General features: G+C 30.6%; 1 protein-coding gene across 1 annotated transcript; it reads right to left on the bottom strand.

Moving 5' to 3' along the window:
• Positions 1–260: 260 nt before the first annotated feature.
• Positions 261–10,304, bottom strand: LOC132735227 (CDC42 small effector protein 2-like). The gene is made up of 5 exons (XM_060722162.1): positions 10,141–10,304; positions 9,084–9,643; positions 8,557–8,670; positions 4,256–4,366; positions 261–1,315 (listed from the first exon to the last, which is right to left on the bottom strand). Exons 2-4 carry the CDS (start codon positions 9,144–9,146, stop codon positions 4,256–4,258), a joined length of 288 nt encoding a protein of 95 aa, XP_060578145.1. The 5' UTR covers positions 9,147–9,643; positions 10,141–10,304; the 3' UTR covers positions 261–1,315.
• Positions 10,305–12,289: the final 1,985 nt, after the last annotated feature.

The raw sequence follows: 12,289 nt of genomic DNA, 5'->3' as shown, positions 1-12,289 counted from the left end.
ATCTAATCAGATAGGCAATTTAACTTATTGTTAATCTGTAGTAAGTCTAGACTGTAATGAAAATAAAAAAAAACACTGTAATTGTGAAAAAAAAATCAGTAAAAATCTAAATTATTCTAATGTAGTAGTGAAAACAATTTTTAGTAAAAATATTAAATATTCACATGTAATTGTGAAAACAATTTTAGTAAAAATATTGATTATTCCGATGTAATTGTGAAAACAATTTCAGTAAAAATCTAAATTATTCCAATATAGTAATTGAAAATAATGTGAATAAAAATCTAAATTATAACAATGAAATTTTGAAAATCTTTTCCAGTAAAAATCTTATAACAATCATATATATTATAATTATCTGTCTGGATAGCTGATAAATCTAGCTGACAATTCTAGCTGACAATTCTTACAATGACAGCTACAGATGCAGATAACTACTGCTGCTAAAACCTCCAGCTATTAAAAGCAACAAAATTCATGATGACAAATTGAAATCCTGATATCTGCAGATGCTGACAATTTCTGATGCTGACAACTGCAGATGCTGACAATTTCTGATGCTGACAACTGCAGATGCTGACAATTTCTGATGCTGAAAACTGCAGATGCTGACAACTGCTGACTCTAACCATGCTGATGATTAGAACACTGCATCTACTTAACAACAGTGCTTTTCATTTATAAATATACATTCCTCCATTCACACACATGTTCCACAGTTAACAATAATAATTATGATGACAGTAATGTTGATTATTTGTTCAGAAATGTGTAAGTAAATTAAATAATCTATTTTTAGAACAAGTTCCCTATTAGTATCAGAGGGACTCCTGTCATGTTAAATAAGATGATTACATATCCATCACTTGTGACTTATTTAATCATTTTATGTGGTTTATATTAATCAAAATTAATACCACTGGAATGGAATGATGACAACAATATCATAAAATCAAGGTTTTAGACAAAACCCATATGTACTTCCTGTCACAGATCAACAATGTCATGCTCATCAAAATGTCGTCTGCTTAGTATCAGATGATGTTTTTTTTTGGTGAACAATCAAGGTAAACTGTTCCAATCACATTTAATCTTGGGTAATTGAATCAGCCAGACTGATAAATAACCCAATGGCATTTCCAGATAAAAATAAACACTGGTGTACTTTATATAGTGATGACAACAATGTTGTATTTTACTCATTCAGCATTTTATAACACAGTACAGCACATGTAAGCCTGAGTAAAATGTTGTTGGAATTTGAAAGCACTTGAATATCTACATGATGACGATCAGACTTCAAAAAACAGGGAAACTGAAAAATAAATTAAGAATATAAATAAAATAATTTTATATAGAGGATATTTGTTTGTTTCAGTGTAAGATCGAAAAATATTTCACCGAGTGAACACCAGATGCAATATTTTCCACGAGTGGCGTAGCCACGAGTGAAAATATAATAGCTGGGGTTCACGAGTGAAATATTATTTGATCTTACATGTAAAACAAACAAATTTTCTGTTTATTTCATGATTTTTTTAATGATTTTTACACCATTTTACTGATTTTTGCCGCGTAACGTCATGCTCTTATCTTCATGACGTCATCAAATAATGACGTCACAATGTTGAAGCAAAATATAATTCCATGATTATTTTTAGATTTTAGATGTTTTTCAGCACAACGTTCGTAAATATTTACGAACTACAATTATCACGTACATTTTTTATTATGATTGACATCATTTCCACTGAAAAAAATATTCATTAATGATAAATATTTTATTTTTACGCCAAATATAGTTCGGCTACTGTGAAATTATATTTGGTAATCATTACTGTGAAATTATCGGAATATAATTAACCGTTATAATTCAGTAATCTACTGCAAAACATGTAATAAAATCCTTATTATTTATAATTCATAATAAATTGTTACCTGTATTTCACAAGCTTACATACATGTACAAATTTATTTGCAGAATACAATGATACCTCGACAGAGTAGCCCTCTTTAAAACAACAACCTCTTTACAAAAACTTGACAAAATATTTTATCATCTTGAGAGCATTGCATGAGCACCCCTCTCTCGGCAACACCCCAAATCTTTGCCTCACAAGGGGTGTTGCTCTGCTGCGGTTATGCTGTATTTTTCTCTTTCATATAATATAGCATGTTCCTTCCAATTTCACAAATATGAGATATTTATCAAATAGAGGCATAGCCATAATGTATCATACATGACCTTAGCCATTATAGAATCAGAAGCAGAACTCCTTCCCCAATATAAATTTATTTCAGTATATCCTGACAAATATCTGGACACTTTATAAAAGAAATAAATCATTCCATTTACTTGGTAACACAACTTTTTAAAGAACACATTCAATGTTAATAAGCATTATTATGGTCAGTCCATTAGATGTCAATAACAAAGATGCACATCAAAGGCTGTCCACCAGTCTAACTACAATGCTATGAGCCAATGGGCCTGATCTCATGCAATTTATGGCCATAATAATGAGCTGTATATGAACCTGATCATGGGCTATCCATAAGCATGATCATAAACTTTCTATGGGCTGTTAATAGGCCTGATAATGGAATGTCAATAAGTCTGATCACTAGCTATTATATTTCACAAGTATAATCATGAACTGTAAGTCTGAACAGTAACTCTGAACATGGGTTGTCATGAAGCATGATCATGAAATGTCAATTACCTGAACTTTATTTGTCATTTACTAGTATGAACATACATTGTGCATATGTGCCTGAACTCTTCATCAGCTGTCAATAACAAGCAATACAACCCAGACCATGAACTTTCAATAAAAATTGAAGAATTAAACCCCACTTTCTCTTAAAATGGTTTATTCAAAACTATAAATCACATGTTCATAGACAAAATGATGTCAGCAATGAATAGAGTTAAATCCTTATAAGTACAAGTTTTAATAAATCAAGTGAAGTAAGGAGTACTCTTGTTTATAAAACTGATAACAAATTGTTTCCTCTTCATGTCAAAACACGTTAAGAGAAGAACATGTACTTAATCAATCACAAGGCTGAAAAACTACCACCTACTCGTAACAGTTTTAATGAGCTCCACTTAAATCTATCATTATTTCAAAATCATATCTACTCAAGTTGAATCCCACATTAAGAACATTCATAATGTACAAGCATCATGAGTTCAAAGTTAATGTGGTAAATAAGTCTTCAACAATCTGTATTGGTTTTCAAGAATTTCCATAATTTATTTTTAAAAACATCGAAACAAGTCATTGTTTAATATTGGTTTCCACTTTAAAAATGTCTAAGTCCAAAAAATATACCGCAAGTATCACACTCAAAACCATATGACCACTTGTATAATTAATGTGTTTACCTAATATAGATATGATATAATGTAAATCAAGTTGTAGATTTTCAAATGCGGAGAAAAATATTATTGTCTTGGGAAAACCATATATAAATGTGTCAATTACTGAAAGAAAAATTGCATGTCTATGCTTTGTTTATTTTCCTAGTTAACGGCTATCTTGCTTTCCAGGATATTACTAACCAGTAATATTATAAGTATAATTTCTTCACAAGTGACACACGGATATTAATTTGCTGAATTTGTGGTGAAACAAAATGACCATTAGAGTCAATGATAAACTGTCATAGAAAAAGCTTGATTACTCAAGTAGTTTTGCAAAGTGATACTGACACACTACATACTCAATATCTGCCTAATTACTTAAACCATCTTCCATACGCCTTACACCTTGCCATTGTTAATAGAGGAAATTTTAACAGAGAACTAAATACATGTACATAATTGATCATTCAAATATGGAACACTTTAGTTAATTTAAGGTGTTTCAATATATGAAAAGAAATATAATTCAGCAGCAGGTTGTATAAAGGTTCAAATTGTCGAGTCTTCAAATGTCCATCGATCCACCATATCAAAATAACTACAGTCAAGCAACTGTCGGTATAAAGTCTGTTCAGACTACATGATGGTCAAGGCTAGTGTTTACATTTATGGCAATGGCAAAGGCTTCGTAACAAGAACAAAAGCTATGTTTGAATCCTCATCATGACCATTGACCCTGTGACCTCTATGTTGGTACAACTCATCAAGGTACATGCACTGTTAATTTTAAAAGGGCGTAGGCAAGAAAGACTTTTGTGTTAAGGTCAAGGTAAACAAAAAGCCAGATAATCCCATCGTGAGCTATAGATCCATAAAACCTCTTACCTACGAGTTATTACGGACAGGTAAGTCTATAACATTTAAATGTACAGCTACTGGACTGGCTTCATCGTACACTTCACCTTTCGATGACATTTGACCTTGAATATTACTTAACTGAAAATATGAAAAAGAAACATTTTTTGTTAAAGCACACTGTTTACTGGCTGTAAACCTCAGAAAATAAAAAACAAAGTTATATTTAAAAGCTTTGTTTGGTTGAGCACTTTGTGTTGATCCATATAAACAAGAGCGATCAGTAATCACATGTGTCGCCTCATGATGGCCAATTTCATGTTGGGACAAATTTTGTGACAGACGGACAGACAGACAGACAGTGCACAACTAGACTTGGTACTAATCATTCCTGTAAAGTTTGGATAAAATTGCACCAGTAGTTTATGAGGAGTAGTCAGGACAAGCTTTTGCGTATCTGGCAACACACAGAAAAAAACACTTTTTTATCAAAGGGCCATAACTCGGCCAAAAATCATTCAACCAGAAAACCCGTGCAATATGCACAAGGACTTGAGCTACAGATAAATCCTGTAAAGTTTTATTGAAATTGCTTTAGTGGTATAAGAGAAGTAGTCCGGACAAACTTTAAAAATAAAAATTATTAAAGGGCAATAATTCTGACAAAAATCATTGTACCGGAAAATGCTGACAATATGCACAACTAGACTTGGAACTGATCATTCCTGTAAAGTTTGGATGAAATTGCACCATTAGTTTATGAGGAGTAGTCAGGACAAGCTTTTGTGTATCTGGCAACACACAGAAAAAAACACCTTTTTATAAAAGGGCCATAACTCGGCCAAAAATCACTCAACCCGAAAACCCGTGCAATATGCGCAAGGACTTGAGCTACAGATCAATCCTGTAAAGTTTCATTGAAATTGCATTAGTGGTATAAGAGAAGTAGTCCAGACAAACTTTAAAATTATAATTTATTAAAGGGCCATAACTCTGACAAAAATCATTAAACCGAAAAATGCTGACAATATGCACAACTATACTTGGTACTGATCATTCCTGTAAAGTTTGGATGAAATTGGACCAGTAGTTTATGAGGAGTAGTCCAGACAAGTTTTGTGACGGACGGACGGACAGACAGACAGACAGACAAACAGACGACGGAGAAGTGATCCCTATATGTCGCCACTCCGTAGAGGAGACACAAAAATGATCTACACCTGATAAATATATATTGTGTATAAAATATTTATTTTTTTCTACTCTTTTTTTCTTTTACCTACCATAGTGAATAAGCCACCTTTATGTTGTATAACAGATGGAAATACTTGTATAAGTAATATGTACATACATTATAATTTACATATAAAATCTATACCATCTCTTGACACACTACAATTTTACTCAACACTTAAACTTAGAACAATATAGCTTGACGTTCTTAAAGACTCATCTCTATCTATGTTACTTTTTTAAAATTTTATCTTAAATTATAATATATTGTTGTTATTCTAAGTCATCAAACAGTTCTTTAATGGAAAAGCAGCTTATTATCAATGTGCATAATGCTCAATGATCACAGAAAGTGATTATGTCTGACAAGTCTGATTTGCAGTCTGCACATTACTGTAAGTTAGAGTGTGCCTTTAATGGTAAATAATGTTTTAGGTTTATGTTACATAGGAATATATACGGTAATACTTCATGTATGAAGTCATAGCTTGCCTTTAAAGGGTCAATATGATTAAGAGATTAATATGCTTAACTTACAGTTAGTTAACAAGAGCTGTCTGTAGGACAGCACGCTCGACTATTCTAAGTGCTTGATAGTAAAAGAGCCTTGATAATGTTAAATTTTTTAAGTTTACAAAAGGGCTATTTTTTTTTATAAATTCTTGTTATAGGCCTTAGAGAGAGTCTAATTAAACAGTATTGGCTTGACTATTCGGAAGGTAATGTCACAAGGGTGTTTTATTGAGTATAATAATACTAATTACCTATGAATACATAAATTTGACAGAAAAGGTACAAAGGCTTTGTTATTAAGATGTTTTATCAAGTAAAATCACTGCTTAATTATTATGAATGCATAAAATTGTCCCAAAAAAAAGGCACAAACCCTTTAGTAGTTTATTGAGATAACCAGCTTACAAATGAGTTTCTAAGTTGAAAAAGGGGAGAAAAATCAGCCTAAATGCAAGATAGAATTATGGATCTTTGTCAGTGACCTACAATTATGACCCTAAATGCATATGTGAAGTTTTAAATAAATATCTTTAATAGTTATTGAGATATGTAAAACTTGCATGTAAACATTAACCAAGAGACTAAGTAGAAAAGGGGATATGAATCAGCCTTAATGCAAGATAGAGTTATGGAACTTGGTCAGTGACATACAATTATGACCTCTCAATTATGACCTAAGTGCATGTGTAAAGTTTCAAGTAAATATCTTTGAAGACCTTTAACCAAAATTTCTAAGTTTCAAAGGGGCAAATAATTCTGCAAATATTGCAGGCAGAGTTATGCAATTTTGCAAACTGATGTACATTGTTACTATAAAAAAGTATTTTAATTTTCAATTGAAATATCTCAAGCAATAATTGAGATATTTGACTTTACAAAAAAAAAACTTTAAAACCAAAATTTCTAAAGTTCCAAAGGGGCAAAATTCTGTCAATATTGTAGGCAGAGTTATCCAACTTGTCAATCTGATGTACCTTGTTACTATAAATAAGTATTGTAAGTTTCAATTGAATATCTCAAGCAATAATTGAGATATTTGACTTTACAAAAAACTTTATCCAAAATTTCTAAGTTAAAAAAAGGGGCATAATTCTGTCAATATTGTAGTCAGAGTTATCCAACTTGTCAATCTGATGTACCTTGTTACTATAAATACATTTTTGTAAGTTTCAATTGAATATCTCAAGCAATAATTGAGATATTTGACTTTACAAAAAAAACTTTAAACCAAAATTTCTAAGTTAAAAAGGGGCATAATTCTGTCAATATTGTAGGCAGAGTTATCAAACTTGGCTATCTGATGTACCTTGTTACTATTAAATAAGTATTGTAAGTTTCAATTGAATATCTCAAGCAAATAATTGAGATATTTGACTTTACAAAAAACTTTAACCAAAAAATTTCTAAGTTAAAAAGGGGCATAATTCTGTCAATATTGTAGGCAGAGTTATCAAACTTGTCTATCTGATGTACCTTGTTACTATTAATAAGTATTGTAAGTTTCAATTGAATATCTCAAGTAATAATTGAGATATTTGACTTTACAAAAAACTTTAACCAACGCAGACGCCGACGCGGACGCTGACGCAGACGCCGACGCCGGGGCGACTACAATAGCTCTCATATTCTTCGAATAGTCGAGCTAAAAATGCATTGTACAAAAAGTCTGAAGTCACAGTGGGCCTTTAAAGATCAATAAAATTGTAGATCAATATGCCATCAGAAGTCTACGTCACAGGGTGTCTCTAACAGACAAAAACAGGTTGTAGATTATGCAGTAAGCTTCTAAAATCTTCATGTCTCATACACGGATGACTAGATCAACAACCAATTTAGAATACGTTGCTCAAAATAGTAATTGTATATCCTGGCATATCAATTTAGAGAACTAATTTCGCAGAAGCTTTACATCAATTCATTAAAATTCTGTCTGGGTTGGAATTCAGATATCGATGGGGAAAATGAGAAACAAGACAAGATTCTATTAGAGTTCTTGCTGCAAAATTTCAATAAGACACTTGAAAATATTTCCTTAATTTCTTTTTTTTTTAATATAGTTTTTTTTCCTGTCTGAATACCTACATAGCAAGTCTTGTAATTATTTTCAGCTGAATAAGCAAAATGTCGTTCTAGAGGATTGTGTACAAAGTTGACAATATTACAGACTTACATGTATTTGGTAATTTCCTTGAATAGACTCAAGGGTCCAAATTAGGACTATATATTGGGTATAAGTTTGATATATACACCTGTATCAGTAAGTTGGTTGTTAGGAGTACAACAAGATTACATTGCCAGATGTCTGCATATTATACTCCTATAGTTTTCTTATTAATATCAAACATTCAAAACAAACTCTATAACATTTTGTAATACTGTTTAAAGGGACTCCACTGAGGTTTTTCAACATGATGGGACTGGAAATATTTTTTCAATATATTTCTTGTATATTCCTTAGTTATATTTTATTTATATTTCTGTTATAAGTGCTCATGTTGATCTATGTGAAAATTTTATAACTTCAGGCGTATTAACCTCAGTGGAGTTCCTTTAAGAAAAAAAAATAACAACAAGAAACATCTTACGCTATTTGTTGAACTATTTGGAGTAAGGCCCACATCTCCAGACCCTACATGAGCTGTGTGTCTAAAATTGGTCGGATCTCCAATCATACTTCGGTCAATACGTCTTCTTCGTTTCTGTCAAAGAAAAAAAATTTTTGATACAATATTGATTTATTTCATATTGTTCAAGAAAATATTTCAAACTGTAAAATGCAAAGCCTGCTAAATACATTCACAATGTTGCAGAAATTGGATTTTCAGGTCAGTCATATGTAAACAGTTCTTCCATTTTATAGCTGATTGTGGTATGTCAATAAATATTATTACCTCCCCTTTATTACTATTACATTATTCTGAATAATCTCCCTTTAGCATTATATATATATTTTACTAATACTCCATTATTATAATAACATATTCTTGTAATATAATACTTTAATTATTACATTTTTAATAGTTAACATTTCATAGAAATAACAAATTTCACAAATTTCTTACAATTAAAATAGTACTGAATTACCTCCCTTTAATACAATAAAAATACTCACTGGTTGGGGCTGTTCTGTGATACAGCAATTAAAACAAACAAGAAGTCCCATGGCCATAGTCATTTGTTTGTTAGATTAATTAATTTATGGAATGTTTTCAATTCTGAGTATTCTAATCTTTGGTCAGTTTTTTTAGCAGAGTTTCTTCCCTTGATGAGTAAAGTGTACCTCAGTTACTTCCCTTGAATATTTTTTTTTTTCTAAAATATAATCCCTAGTTCAAAGTATTCTTTATAAAAAGGTAAACTTGTTTTTCCTGCCTGAATAAATTCTTTTCTTGTTCCTTTTTTATTTATTCAAGTGTCCCGCACTTTTGAATAAACACACTGTTTTTGTTATTTTCTAGTTTCACTTTTATCACAATATTATCAACTTATCACAGTATCTTTCCTTTCACTGGAATGTTTCACTATCTAATCCAATTGAAAAAAAATCCTCTCCCTCCAGAAAAATATATGTATAAGAAATATCAATAACGTTTAAATATATCTGTCCACTTTTTTATCTCTGACAGCTCATCAAATATGACACACACCAGAACACTGTTGTCTCCTTCAAAACTGAAAATGTAATCAAATATTTAAAATAAAATAAATTTCAATGCAATTTCACACAAATACTGTTAATCAAATACAAAACTGGCAAAATTTCAATGTTTATATTTTTACCAATCTCTATAACTGAAGTTTACAATAAGTTATGATAAAAATTAAGCTCTTGACAATCTAATATATCTTTTCACTTTATCTGACTAAGAAAAAAACTTTAATCGAGTGGGATAACGAAATGTTTATTTATATCTCGCAAATGTATACGTAATCACAATTACAGGATTATACTCTCATAAATCAGTGGACAAACGAAAGACGCTTTTTATATGATTTTATCAGTGTAGTGACTAATAGGGAAGATATCGTAGGCAACAATAAATTTCCTGTTCTATTTAAAGCGGTTTCCTGTTAACAATGTCACTTTTACTCTTCTTTTTTTTCCATAAAATTATCTCCCCTTTTGTTTATGAGAATTAAATCAATAAATTTATAATTCACAGACTTACTTTTTGTGAGATTAACTCCCTTTGGGTTTGGCTTATTTTCTCACACAGTACAATATTATATATCTGAAACTTTTACACACATCAGCTTTATGGTCTTCATGAAAAAGGGGCAGTTACTCTGTATGCAATAAAATGGAGGGTAGACAAGCTGTTAATGTGGGTTCCTGAAAATATAGCAAAAAATATTCAATAAAACTATAAACAATACTTCAAAAAGTGAATTTTTCATACTTGTAACTAATATAGATATATTACGACCATATAAATCCCAATTCTGAGCAAAACACTGCTAAAATTCCTGAACAACAGTTTCAAAATACCATGAAAAAAGTTAAACATAACCAGTTATTAATGATTTTATCCCATTCCTGAAACTGGTCCTTATGAATAGGTTTTTTTTTATAAAAAAAACTAGTATAGAATTATGTATAAAATGTACAAAACTGTACTTGTTCAAATTTCTACTATATATCACCATATGAATAAACAAGAAATATGTGTCCATAGGACATGGATGCCACCACATTCCACTGTTCTGTCTGGTCAGTGTGATGTTTAAGCGTAAAAAATTAAAAAAAATCTTTGTAAAAAAATAGTATTTCTTTTTTCCAAGAAGAGAAAAAAGTATACAAATATCTTGTTTAAATCATTATCATTTCATTCACATTATAAATTTATTTGTAACAAATTTTCATGCACTATGTAGGAAGCTTAGTGCACACTTGATTTCAAAATATTTTATTTTTACTGGTTTAACAATGTCTTCAAATGCCTGACAATCAAGTAGGTATGCACTTCAACAAATTTTGATTACAATCTAGACTCCTCACACATTATTTCAAGTACAAACCACCTCAGGCAAAAAGCTAAAAAAAAATTATCAAGATTTTTTTTATAACCCTTACATCTGCTAAATTTATGTAACATTAGAATTTGGAACATTCTACGTTATTTTTAGGTTAACAGTGTTAAGTATGGTCTGCTAGCGCATGTGTGCAGACTGACCCAACTTTAAACTGGTTGTTCTGTCCTTTTACAACTGATGCTTGCAGTATTAATTAAAAGCTCAAAGTTCATTTCTACATGCCAGTACAACAGTGTTTCTAACCTTTTTATCTTAAAAAAATCTTATATGTTAATAGTTAAATTACCTTTATCCTATACAATATACTAAACATGAAAATATGTTCTCCCCAATGGCAATATAAATAATCATTAATAGCATAAAATAATAATTTGCTTTACTTTCTGTTTTCATAAAATCTTACAAAAAAAAAATAATTTTCTGTGCAAAATATGCACCCATCCATTCAATATACTTCAAAATTTGCACTATATAAAACCTGACATATAAAAAAATTTTTTAAAGTGCACAGATTAAAATATATTTTTTATTACCAAAAATTTATCTTTATAAACAAACATCTTTATCTACCTCCAAATAGAAATAAAATTCCCCTGTATAACAGATGATGTTTACTTACAGATCTGATATCTCCACTTAATTATATGTATGACAAAAGGTAAACAGCTCACTTGGCAAATATTCATATGAACTGTCAGTCATATGTAAAATAAATGCATGAAACAAAACTTGGGCTGGTGTACCACATCCAATGTTTTTAGTCCTGACAAAATAAATATTAACAAGCACTTACGTAAATTGTAATTGACTTCTGTACTCAATTTAAATATTTAAATCTTTTACTGGTTTAACTATTTATCAATTGAGCTGTCCATAAGACATTGCCCTAGACTATTTTCAGGGCCTGACAGTAAAAAAGGGACATAACTCTGTAAAAAAGTAACCCAGAGTTATGGGACCCTTCTAATCATGTAAGATAATTACAGAGAACAAGTATTTGAAGTTTTAACCCATTCCCTTCTGAAGTTTTGGACTTACCCATTTGTACACAAAAACTTAACCAAAGTATGACGCCTACACCTGGTTGAAGTACAATAGCTTTGTCAATCCTTGAGCTTAAAATCACATTTATTAATTAATGTGGAAAATGTTAAACAAATGTGTTTCATCAAAATTTTACAGTTCAGTTTTCAAGTCGTATGGTGAAAATACAGACAGTTCTCTTGAAAAAGAATTTAAGCCTAGAGAGATTTTAACCTATAAAATGAGAGTCAATAGAACAGC

The sequence above is a fragment of the Ruditapes philippinarum genome, unplaced genomic scaffold (assembly GCF_026571515.1).
Source record: "Ruditapes philippinarum isolate M1 unplaced genomic scaffold, ASM2657151v2 ctg538_1_1_1_1, whole genome shotgun sequence".
In the NCBI taxonomy this organism is placed as follows: domain Eukaryota; kingdom Metazoa; phylum Mollusca; class Bivalvia; order Venerida; family Veneridae; genus Ruditapes; species Ruditapes philippinarum.
Note: the sequence above shows the minus strand (reverse complement) of the source record. Positions and strands in the feature narration are given on the sequence as shown.

Excerpts from the sequence above, each read along its gene's own strand:
- LOC132735227 (XM_060722162.1), bottom strand. The coding sequence starts at position 9,146 with ATGACTATGGCCATGGGACTTCTTGTTTGTTTTAATTGCTGTATCACA. Across the intron at positions 8,671-9,083 it reads TCACAGAACAGCCCCAACCA|AAACGAAGAAGACGTATTGA; the intron begins GTGAGTATTTTT and ends TTTCTTTGACAG. Across the intron at positions 4,367-8,556 it reads CAAATAGTTCAACAAATAGC|TTAAGTAATATTCAAGGTCA; the intron begins GTAAGATGTTTC and ends TCATATTTTCAG.